The following is a 12,164-nucleotide window of genomic DNA, read 5'->3' as shown; positions in this document are numbered from 1 at the left end:
TGTTAAATACAAAGCTGATGGATCCATAGACAGATACAAAGCTCGATTAGTAGCCAAAGGGTATACACAAACATATGGAATTGACTACCATGAGACATTTGCACCTGTTGCCAAGATCAACACTGTTCGTGTTCTAATGTCATTGGCTGCAAATCTTGATTGGCCACTACTGCAGTATGATGTAAAGAATGCGTTCCTTCACGGGGACTTGCAAGAAGAAGTGTATATGGAACCACCACCAGGGATCTCTACGACATTCGGTCCCAACACCGTTTGCAAGCTGAAAAAATCACTATATGGGCTCAAGCAGTCGCCACGAGCTTGGTTTGGAAGATTCACTGATTCCATGAAGCGTTTTGGATACTCTCAGAGTCACTCGGATCACACTTTATTCTTAAAGCGTCGTGGTAACAAACTGACGGCCCTCATCATCTATGTTGATGATATGGTGGTTACCGGTAATAACAATGAAGAAATGAAGAATCTGCAGAAGCTCCTTGCTAGTGAATTTGAGATGAAGGACTTGGGTGAGTTACAATATTTCCTTGGCATAGAAGTTGCTAGATCAAAACATGGCATATTTCTATCCCAACGAAAATATGTGTTAGATTTGCTAACAGAAACTGGAATGCTTGATTGCAAGCCAGCTGACACACCTATTGAGCAGAACCACAAGTTAGGGATGTATCCAGATCAAGTACCCACTGACAAAGAAAGGTATCAAAGGTTAGTTGGGCGACTGATCTATCTGTCACACACACGCCCCGACATAGCTTATGCTGTAAGTATGGTGAGTCAGTTTATGCATCAACCGAGTGAGACACACATGAATGGAGTAACTCGGATTCTGAGGTACTTGAAGGCTGCCCCTGCAAAAGGATTAATGTTCTCCAAACATACACATATGTACCCGGAAGGATACACAGATGCTGATTGGGCAGGATCCATCACAGATAGACGGTCTACATCTGGATACTTTACATTTGTGGGTGGCAACTTAGTCACTTGGAGAAGTAAGAAACAAAAAGTTGTGGCTAGATCAAGTGCTGAAGCAGAATTCAGGGGAATGGCTCAAGGAGTGTGTGAATTGCTCTGGTTACGGAGATTACTGAAGGATCTTGGAGTTAAACCCTTAAAAGCTACAAACTTGTACTGTGACAATAAAGCTGCTATCGAGATAGCACATAACCCAGTACAACACGACCGTACCAAACATGTGGAAGTCGACCGACACTTCATCAAAGAAAAGCTTGAAAGTGGTATAATTAAGTTTCCGTTTGTAAACTCGGAAAACCAACTTGCCGACATTCTGACAAAGGCCGTATCAAGTAAAGTTTTCTATGCCTCACTTGACAAGTTGGGCATGCGTGATATCTTTGCACCAACTTGAGGGGGAGTGTTAGTCAAGTCATAAGAGTTAGGCAAGTAAGTTAGGCAAGTCATAATTAGGCAAGTCATAGTTAGGCAAGTCTTAGTTAGGTATGTTTACATTTTCCATGTTTTAGGGAGACACAAATCCTGGAAATGCTCCATGGTTTTGTATACTTGTTTGTAACTAATAGTTACCCTTTCTACATTGTGTATAAATATCTCCATGATAGCAATACAAAGATATAAGGGAGAATTCTCTGCAAAACATCTATTATTCATCACTCTTTACTCTCTCAATTACACTATATTTGACAAAGCTTGTTCCTAAGGCCAGAAATTAGGTTGGTGAAATCAGCCACTGTGAGTGTGTACGGAAACACCTTCCAATGAGCCATGTTATACAGCAAGGCACGTATCACTGCATCTTGTCCGGCCTCCACCCCCAAAAGTGATGCCACCAACTACGCACAAATTAAGAGTGTTAATTACTTTGATAAATAAATACTTAAAATTAACTACAGTTAGTTGGCTCAATGAGGTCTGGAATGGTGCCAACATATGCTACTAGTCCCATGTAAGGGAGGGTATAGGATGCGAGCAGATAATTGACTGAGTTTGCATATGGGTCAAATGGAGGGGTCAACGGGAACCCCGCTGCTTGGTCAAACAGTGCTGCGAAATTCTCACGGCTCAGGTTTAACAGAGGCCTTGGAAATCCTCCTATTGTTGTAATAATTGCTCTGAAAATTCATGAATAATGCAAGTCATTGAGGGGATTATAAGTATAATTAACAAGTTAATTACAATCGGAGAAAATTATACCTGAGATGACCAACTTCTTGATATCCAAATTCTTGGATGATAGGGGCAACAAGAGGGTTGAGATTGGCCTTGTGAGCGCCAATGGGAGGGGGCCCACCTAGAGTCAAATTTGGACTGATAGCATCGAGCCCTTCGCCAAAAGCACCATACAGGAAAAACTCAGCCTCCAAGAATTCCAAGTTCAACGCAAACTGAATCAGGTCAGTATCGTTGGCTTCAATGGGTCCGCAGTAATTATAATTAGGAGAGCTGTTAGCACTGAATACCAGGTGATTAAGGGAGATGAGATAATATTCCAACAATGCAACAACAAAAACAAGGGCAGGTCTACTAGACAAGTAAGATATTGAAGTGGCCATAGGAGCTGTGTGTGTCTGTGTGTGAACCATGCATACCAAGTACCAACCAACCTTGTTTATATATATATATATATAGAAATGCAAGTCCCCTTGGGGTGGGGTGGGGTGGGGTGGATAATTTTAAGGGACTTTGCATTACCAACTTAATTAAAATTAAAGAAATCCATAATCTTAATTAGTAGTTAATAAGTAGGACGCAAATGGCCGATTTGGTAAAAATGTGCTCACTTCACTCAAAAAGTACCCATTGCCACTGTAGTCAAATATAGCAGCTAAATCTAATTAGTTGGTGGTTTGGATATATTCACCAAACAACATTATCTTACACCTAATTCTAAGTGGTCACAATCGAATTGGTTGGAAACAAGTAAGTAATTACTGATTAACAAGAAGGTAATTACCAATAACAGGATTTGACATCTCACCACGTTACTGACTAGAGATACGAGATTACGAGATTCAATCAAGTTGTTGAGCAACTCGATGCACATCAGTCCAAGCTGCTCACACAGAGGTAGTTAATAATTAACTAATTCATTCTTGTACATGACAAATGCGTGGAGATTAAGAAAAAGCTATTGTTTAGGGGTGGTAGAAATCCACCTAACTCGGGCACGAGAATTAGCTGGGCACGAGAAGAATAGCGGCCGGGCTTCCCAACTACGAAGTTGGGCCGAATGGAGCTGGGCACGGATGAAATTAGGCTCTTGGAATTGTGGCCGAGCCAGAAGCTCTGGAGGTCTTGCAAAGTTACGGCCGAGGCTTGGAGAGTTTGGGCAGCTAGGCTACATGCTGGTACGGCCGGGTTATGAAAGAATAGCGGGCGAGATTCCTAGCGGGCGAGATTCCTAGCGGGCGAGATTTCCTAGCGGCCGAGATTCCTAACGGGCGAGATTTCCTAGAGGCAAGAATTCCTAGCGGCCGAGATTCCTAGCGGCCGAGATTCCTAGTGGCCGAGATTTCCTAGCGAGCGAGATTCCTAGCAGGCGAGATTTCCTAGCGGGTGGAATTCCTAGCGGCCGAGATTTCCTAGCAGACGGAATTCCTAGCGGCCGAAGTACTTTCTCAAAAAGGTGGCCGATGTCTTTTCTTCAAAGGCCATGGTGCCTTCTCAAAAATGCGGCCGATGTGTTTTCTTCAAATACCGTGGTGCCTTCTCAAAAATATGATCGGGCACTTCCCTTTGCAAAAGTGGCCGGGCACTCCTTAAATACCTTGGTCGGCCACTCCTCTTACAAAAAGCTGGGCTAGGGCGAAGTTTCTCCTTGCTCACCTCGGCGCCCTCCTCTCAACACTTGGGCAAGCAAAATCGGGCCAAGGGAGTTGAAGTTCGGCGGGAGGTATGTCCGCCGAGTGCCCAATATTCGAATATTTGAGAACTCAAATATAGTCCAAAGTAGGGCCAAGCCCAACATCCAAATATTTGGAGTTCCCATACCACCCATCTTGGCGAATGGTCGACGGATGGTAAGCCAACTCTAGAATTCTAAAAACTCAAGGGGCACAAGGTTCCACCAAATGTCAAGATGAAATCTCGGAGGTCAAAGCCCAAGCCACGGATTCACGCCCAAGATTTCCGGAGGTTAGTGTGCATGTGATGGAGGCCTCACAAGGAAACAAATCAAGGAGATTGATGATAATTCATAATGTTCCAAAGCAAGGAAGAATCAAGCATGTTAGAATATCTCAATCAATGCAATCCCACGGATTTAGGAGGGCTTCGAAAGGAAAGATTTTTTAGAAGAGTTGACATTTGGCCATTCAATGGCCAGCCCATGGGCTGACGAGTGCCCTTTATAAACCTTGCTCGACGAAGGCAGAAGAAACAACATCAGACAGACAAACCTATTTTTCGTCTCACACTTTTCTTTTCCTAGACTTAGGATTTTACTTTTCATGCACCTAGTGTAGCAAGTTCTTCCTTTTCTTAGTGTAAGTTTAAATTCTTGCAATTTACATTACGTTGTCATTTAAATTCAAGTTTATTTCAATTGCTTTGCTTTTCATTGTTATCGCACTTCAATTAAGTTTAATTTCAAGTTCATTTTACTTTATCATTCTTATCGCTTTCATTTCGTTCTTGCTTTATTTATTGCTTTAATTCATTTTATCGCACTTTAATTCTCGTCTTTACGTTATTTATCTTTCGCACTTTACTTTACGCGTTTGTCTTTAAATTATATTTAAGTTTAAGCACATTTACTTTATGCAATTATTCTTCGTTTCATTACGTTTTACCTTCAATCTTCATCTCCACCCACTCCACATCATTTGGTCGCTCACATAAAGCCTTGACCCCGAGGTAGTGAAAGAACTTAGGCCGTGAGGAGGTTCCTTGCTCGGCCGAACAATCGTTTGATTAAAGTCAGATCTCGGACGCAACACATCCATCAACTGACATTCCATTCAAGCCCAAATTCGGGGCTTGGTGGTGGCACGCCCCGCACTCAAAAAAGAAGAAGGACCAAAAACTCCTTCAATCGGCCTACTCGGCCGAAAAGAGGGAAACAGCTATCTAATCAGATTATGGTCTGGTCCCTTAATGATGTTCTGTTAAAGGGTCAGATGCTTCTTAAAATAGTTCATTAATCCATGTTTGAAAAGAGGGCGAGTTTTACCTAACCAAAAGAGTAGAAAAGAAAACCAAGGTGGTTAGTGTGAGTGGTTCAGCACTCTCATTCCTTAAGAGAGGTCAGGGGTTCGATCCCTGCTCTCGTATGGAGTCACCACTTTGGCCAGCACTTTACCCCTTACGGGCCGACCCGGTGTGAGCGGGGATTAGTCTGGATTGTGGTTAAGGCTTAAAGGTGTCACCCATAGTTGGGGCCCATCCAGGACCACCTCGCGGTTCAAACAAAAAAAAAAAGTAGAAAAGAAATGTATTCAATCACTGGTTGGCTGGTGAAAGTCTAAATCATATATTTACATACAATAATTTGACAACAATAAATACAATTTAAAGAGAATGTACCAATTCCGGGAGGGCGGTGTCTAGCCCAGTGAAAAATGGCATTGATTTGCGGATTAGTGATCGAACCCACACATTACATCATAAACCTTTATCTCTTTTTTTAATTTAAACTATCACTTGTACCAAAAAAACTATTAAGGAGAATTTAGTCAATTAACTATTCATACAAGCATATGTATCATGTATGCATGAACCAAACACAAGATAGGTTGAAACTGGGAGTGAAATTCCGAAGACCTTTTAACACAAAAATAAATATAAAAAAGTCTCTAAAGTAAATCTTCAAAATCAAAATTCTAAATTAGGCCCACTAGAATTATTTGGGCACGCTTAGCACTGGTTTTATTGTGCAATAACACGCTTAGCACCATCCAAAGTGTTCTTGAGTAACATTGCAACAGTCATTGGGCCGACGCCTCCAGGCACAGGAGTTACCCATCCAGCAACCTTACATGCTTCCTGGAAATCAACATCTCCCACCAATCTATAGCCTGACTTTCTACTCGAGTCGTCTATTGCATTTGTGCCGACATCGATGACTGCAGCACCTGGTTTTATCCAACCACCCTTGATCTGAAATTCAATAGATACACTGATTAACTTAAAATTTAATAGATTATTCATCGATTTAAAACGTATAGGGCCGACAGAAATGATGTTTGCTCCAGTAACAGATGTCAAGTCATTTCATCGAAGCAATGATACAACTTAGTGAAGAGAGGCATTGCCTTACATACAACTAAGCAGTAAAAACGATGGAAGTACTACCAGGGCCCAAGAATTTCCTTTTTCCTTCACTTGGGATGAATGGGACGAAACAATCAAGCATACCTATTCTCTTAGTTGCATTTCAGTTTTCTTGTGTAAGCATATCTGAAGGTGTTTGAAGTATATAACTACGTACAAGTTGTGTATACTGAAAAATATGGCATCTACTGTTCTGTGCTAGTATTTATGGGTGAAGTACCTTGGTCTTCAGCACTACTTTTAACTAGAAATCTCATGGGAAGCCAAACAAATATTAAACGAGATAAAACATGTATGTCATAAGACAATGTTACTCCATATCAAGGAACAACAATCTGTGAACTACCTACCATCATTGCCTGCCCTGCTGCAGCAATAATAATGTCCGCTTCACGAATGATACTCTCTGGATCATGAGAATGAGAATGGACAACGGTAACTGTAGCATCTGCTTTCAAAAGCAGCAACGAAACCGGCAATCCAACTATGTTACTTCTGCCCACCACCACTGCCTTCTTTCCCTTTATGCTTATGCCACTCCGTGACAGAAGTTCCAGACAGCCCTGCAGAGAAAACCATCTCATAAAACAAAACCGCTAACTGCCACATGAAAGCCTCTCACAGCTCCATATCTGTGTTTGATTTGAATACATAACTCAATTGTCTTGCCTTGGGAGTGCATGGAAGGAATAAAGGTTCCCTGCCTTTCATTGCAAGCTTGCCAATGTTGAGAGGATGAAAGCCATCGACATCCTTCTCAATGCTGATTTCACTCAACACCTTCTCCTCATTTATATGCTTTGGCAACGGAAGCTGAACTAGTATACCTGCCAACCAAATAAAACATACTTTCACGACTAACAAATGAAAATTTAGCACTGGTTTCACTAAGCTTGAATTAAAAAATCGGTAATTAACAAGTGAGCCACTATCATTCAAGTAACCAACCATGTACATCGGGATTGGCGTTTAATTCATGAACTTTGGCAATGAGGTCAACTTGGGACACATCCTCAGGGAGGTCAATGTCCAAGGATATAATGCCAACTTCAGCACATGCCTTTCGCTTCATGCTCACATAGCTTTGGGAGTCCTTTCTGTTCCCTACTATCACTACTGCCAGCCCCGGAACCTAAATCATTGCATAATTGCATAATTGCAGTGTCAAAATCCATCCACTAATTAATTACAAAAGTTGGGATAGAGCAGACCTTGCCATATTTCTGGGAGAGATGGCGGACTTCCTCAGCAATTTCGTTTCGGATGGTCTGCGCTATGGCTTTGCCATCGATTATCGCAGCCTTGTGATCTGATTGTGATGCCATTGATCAACCACTCACTCAGTAGTCAGTCTTGAAGAGATGAGGGTTTCTGATGAGGAGGAGCTCCAACCTCAATGTGTTACTGTAATCCACTAAAACAAATTATTCACAAATGATTCCAATTTCCAATTGCTACTTGATTCCAGATTTATATTATCACAAATGAATGGCAAACTAATTATGGAACAGATCAAATCCCAAGCTGCTAGCCTTGGAAAGCCATTCTCTTAAACAAAACTAATTCAAAAAGGAGAAGCTAAAAGCATCCGCATAGATTTTCTCTTACCTTTGCCGATTCACGGACTTATTGGTTGGTGGGTGCTGTCGTTGCCGTTGAGTGGTAGATACGGTTTTTTTTTGGTCGTGCGAGAGAAAATTGTGTGTGAGAGAGAGAGAGCCTGAGAGAAGGGTAAGGGGCACTTTGGGATTTTTCACCCTCAATTTTTTTTCTTCTTCTTATTTTCACAAAATTCTTTAGATTTTGAAAATTACATTAATACTCCAAATGACAAAATTAACTTAAAGATGTTTACCAAAATTTCTCTCGCATTTTGTGGCATGTATCTGGGATGGTAACGGGTCGGATAGGGGACGGGTATGACATTACCATACGTATCCCCGCTCTCCATCCCCGCCCCCGTCCCCGTCCCCTAATCCATCCCAGTTTAATTGGTTTCAGGGAATCCCCGTCGGGGGACTATCCCCCATACCCGCCTCTAATCCCCAATTTTTTTTTGCATAAAAAATAGGGAAATTTGCATAAATACCACATGAACTTTTAAGTATGTGCACCATTACCACCTAAACTTTTAATTTTTATTATTAACCACCTGAATTTTATAAAGTGTTGCAATGTACCACCTATGTCCAACTCTGTTAAACTTTCCATTAAGTTTAAGGACAATTCCGTCAATTCACTATACTACAAGACTTAACATTTTAAAACTAACAAATTTAAATAATAAAATAATAAACCTAACCTAATTATCGTTCCCCACCTCTGGATATATGTAGAGGGTGGGGGAGGGGTCTACTGGGAAAGGGGGAAAGTTGTTGTTGAATGGATGGGAGAAACCGTGGGATATAATTTAGGTTATTAATAAAGAACAAAAATTATTAATTATAAATTATGTTAGTTTTTAAAATGTTAAGTTTTTTTAGTTATAGTGAATTGACGTAATTGTTCTTAAAGTTAACGAAAAGTTTAACAGAGTTAGACATAGGTAGTACATTGCAACACTCTTCAAAGTTCAGGTGGTTAATAATAAAAATTAAAAGTTCAGGTGGTAACAGTGCACATGCTTAAAAGTTCAGGCGGGATTTATGCAAATTTCCCTAAAAAATATTTATCATACATTTTAACATTAAGTTTCATAGTAAATTTTCATTCACCACATCCAAATTAACTATAAAGTTTAACTCAACTATTCAAAATCACATCAATATGAAATTCCAAATAAGATTAGGAAGAATTAGGAGAGGGAGGTTAACTTAGGGTTAAACATAAATATTATAATTATATATTTCTTTATTTAAATATATATATATATATATATATATATATATATATATATATATATATATATATATATATATTTTCGGGCCGGGTTCGGGGATGGGGACGCCAATACCATCCCCTCCCCATACCCGTCAAGGATTTTTCAAGTTCGGGAATCCCCGTACCCGATATCCGTTTGGCTCCGAAATCTTCCCCTGTTAGGGTTGGGGACTCGACGGGAACTCGCCCCCACGGGGATTTTTGCCATCCCTAGGATTAACCCTATGCGATTATTATGCTTCCATATTTGTATTACCCTTTTATGAGAATTTGTATTTGCCCTTGTGGCTGATGGATGATCTTTGTACTTAATTTATAAATACAATTATCGCTTTTCTAAAAATTTATAATAGAAAAAAACTAAAAAGATTAGTTGCAATCCACACCCTATCGAAAACCCCTTAGTACTTCTCTATTTCAAATTCTTTGATTTTCATATTGTAAAATTCGATTTTCAAACTAAAATGTTTGGTTTGATAATTGATCTATTTATTTATGTTATCATACCAAGTGGCAGTTTTGATAACTACGAATTTATATCAAATTTTCCCTTATCCAATATAGTTATATTAAAAAAGGTGGCAGTCTTAATATTTGTTATTGTGATGACTAAGAGCATCCACAGTAGGGGTGTATATAGATGAGGATGCTAATTTATTGATATTTTTTTATTGAACCAGAACAAGAATATCAAAAACCAAATATATTTATCAAATAATATTTTACTCAAAATAAATTTCAGCGGTTGAGTCCAGATATGGCTGGTCGGTCGGTGCTGTCCTTCGGGGTGACCCTGATGTAACTCCTAAAATTTCATAATTAATCATTTCAAAAGAAAAGATTCATAATACTATTGCACCACCTCACCAAATTAGTCTCCTCTCTTTTGAAGGAAACCAAATTAAAATTAGTGTGTGTTTTGTCTTTTTGTCTGAATCCCAGAAACCAGTGTGGGAAACGTATTTCCAAAAGTAACTTCTTCTTTTTTTCATAGTCAACAATAAAGATTAAAGAAATTTTTGTGGGCACAATAATTAAAGCTTTGTCATTATAATGTGAACTGAAGCAGCTGAGGAGAGAATAGAAGAAGAGAAAAGATAGAGGGAAAAAAGAAGGTGAAGGATGAGTGGTGGTGAAAGCGAAGTAGGGAAGACGTTAGAGTTCACGCCGACATGGGTTGTGGCTGCAGTGTGTACTGTGATCGTCGCCATATCTCTGGCACTCGAGCGCCTCCTCCACTACGGAGGCAAGTACTTGAAGAAGAACAACCAGAAGCCTCTCTTCGAAGCCTTGCAGAAAATTAAAGAGGAGCTTATGCTGTTGGGCTTCATCTCTCTGCTCCTCACTGTCTTCCAAAACGTCATCTCCAAAATCTGCGTCGCCCACCAAGTAATGGAGCATCTTCTGCCATGCAAACTCCCCAGTGAGGAAGAAGCAAAACCCACTTCCCATTTCGGAAGGAGGAAGCTTTTCGCCGAGGAATCGTTTGAGATGCAGATCGGTTACTGTGCCAAAAAGGATAAGGTACCATTGTTATCAGTTGAAGCTTTGCATCATCTGCATATCTTTATCTTCGTCCTAGCCATTGTCCATGTGACCTTCTGTGTTCTCACTGTTGTCTTCGGAGGGATTAAAATTCGTCAATGGAAATCTTGGGAGGATTCGATCGCAAAAGAAAATTATGATGCAGAACAAGTTCTCAAGAAGAAGAAAAAGGTCACCCATCTCAACCAACACGCTTTTATCAAAGCCCATTTTCTGGGTATGGGTAAAAATTCAGCCTTTCTGGGTTGGGTAGATTCTTTTGTCAAACAATTTTATGCATCTGTGACGAAATCAGATTATGTGACTTTGCGACTGGGTTTCATCACAACCCATTGCAGGGGAAACCCCAAATTTAATTTTCACAAATACATGATTAGAGCCCTTGAAGATGATTTTAAGAAAGTGGTTGGTATAAGTTGGTATCTCTGGGTATTTGTGGTCATCTTCTTGCTGATGAATATTAATGGCTGGCATACATATTTCTGGATAGCTTTTGCTCCCTTCGTTCTTCTGCTTGCTGTGGGAACTAAGCTGGAGCATATAATTACCCAATTGGCACATGAGGTTGCTGAGAAACATGTAGCCATAGAAGGGGATCTTGTGGTTCAGCCATCAGATGACCACTTTTGGTTCGGCAAACCCAAACTTGTCCTCTTCTTGATCCATTTCATCCTCTTCCAAAATGCTTTTGAAATCGCCTTCTTTTTCTGGATTTGGCTGCAGTATGGTTTCGACTCGTGCATAATGGGACAAGTGCGTTACATTGTCCCTAGGCTTATTATTGGGGTGTTCATTCAGGTGCTCTGTAGTTACAGCACTCTGCCACTCTACGCCATTGTAGCACAGATGGGGACTAATTTCAAGAAGGCAATATTTGATGAGCATGTGCAAGTAGGGCTTGTTGGTTGGGCTCAGAAGGTTAAGAAGAAGAAGGCGCTGCAAGCTGCTAACGATGCCTCTGGCTCTGGCTCTGGCTCTGGCTCTGGACAAGGCCAAGCAAGTTCCCATGGTGGTAGTCTTGCTTCTAATATGGGAATTCAGCTGGGAAAATTTACGAACAAGGCAACTAAGCAGGAGGAAACTAAGCAGGAGGAGATTAAGTAAAAGTAAATGTAACTTTGTAGAACTAGATTTTGGATTTTTGTGTGTGTGCTCTTATAATTATCAATAGCTAGCTGGACAATATTTTGCAGTTGTTACTGAAAAATCCAAAAAAAATTTGTTGCAAAATCATTGCCCTGGCACGTTCTGCATCTAAGAGTTCTTCTTTTATTAATGAAAGCAAATACATATTGCACATGTGCTGAAAGATGTTGATATCTTGGTAATACATTCATATGTTACACCACATAATGTATAATTACATGAGTCAAGGACTATCATACAAGTTTCCAAATTTCAAGAATATTTTTCTGTTCATCCCCCTATCATACTTGACAAGTTTATTACAAGCAATCAAAGCTTAAGTG

At 40.2% G+C, this 12,164-nt stretch overlaps 3 protein-coding genes across 4 annotated transcripts; 1 reads left to right on the top strand and 2 right to left on the bottom strand.

Annotated features, from left to right (window-relative positions):
- Positions 1-1,620: 1,620 nt before the first annotated feature.
- LOC110761865 (ferritin-like catalase Nec2) lies at positions 1,621-2,574 on the bottom strand. Its single transcript, XM_021964458.2, has 3 exons — positions 2,194-2,574; positions 1,928-2,111; positions 1,621-1,832 (listed from the first exon to the last, which is right to left on the bottom strand). Exons 1-3 carry the CDS (start codon positions 2,550-2,552, stop codon positions 1,674-1,676), a joined length of 702 nt encoding a protein of 233 aa, XP_021820150.2. The 5' UTR covers positions 2,553-2,574; the 3' UTR covers positions 1,621-1,673.
- Positions 2,575-5,739: 3,165 nt separating this feature from the next.
- Positions 5,740-8,038, bottom strand: LOC110761866 (bifunctional protein FolD 2). Of its 2 annotated transcripts, none has more exons than XM_021964459.2 (6): positions 7,879-8,038; positions 7,482-7,674; positions 7,219-7,402; positions 6,940-7,097; positions 6,621-6,833; positions 5,740-6,096 (listed from the first exon to the last, which is right to left on the bottom strand). In XM_021964459.2, the coding sequence occupies exons 2-6, from the start codon at positions 7,593-7,595 to the stop codon at positions 5,866-5,868; spliced, it is 900 nt and encodes a 299-aa protein (XP_021820151.1). In that variant the 5' UTR covers positions 7,596-7,674; positions 7,879-8,038; the 3' UTR covers positions 5,740-5,865. The 2 variants fall into 2 exon arrangements, with proteins under 2 accessions (XP_021820151.1, XP_021820152.1); XM_021964460.2 differs by having other exon boundaries at positions 7,482-7,684; positions 7,879-8,021.
- A 2,052-nt stretch (positions 8,039-10,090) lies between these two features.
- On the top strand, positions 10,091-11,994 carry LOC110761759 (MLO-like protein 1). Its single transcript, XM_021964318.2, has one exon. The coding sequence runs from the start codon at positions 10,273-10,275 to the stop codon at positions 11,797-11,799; it is 1,527 nt and encodes a 508-aa protein (XP_021820010.2). The 5' UTR covers positions 10,091-10,272; the 3' UTR covers positions 11,800-11,994.
- The last annotated feature ends 170 nt before the right edge of the window (positions 11,995-12,164 follow it).

Source organism: Prunus avium, chromosome 8 (genome assembly GCF_965620075.1).
Source record: "Prunus avium chromosome 8, drPruAviu1.hap1.1, whole genome shotgun sequence".
Lineage (NCBI taxonomy): Eukaryota > Viridiplantae > Streptophyta > Magnoliopsida > Rosales > Rosaceae > Prunus > Prunus avium.
The sequence above is the reverse complement of the archived record's forward strand: the minus strand, read 5'-3'. Positions and strand labels throughout refer to the sequence as shown.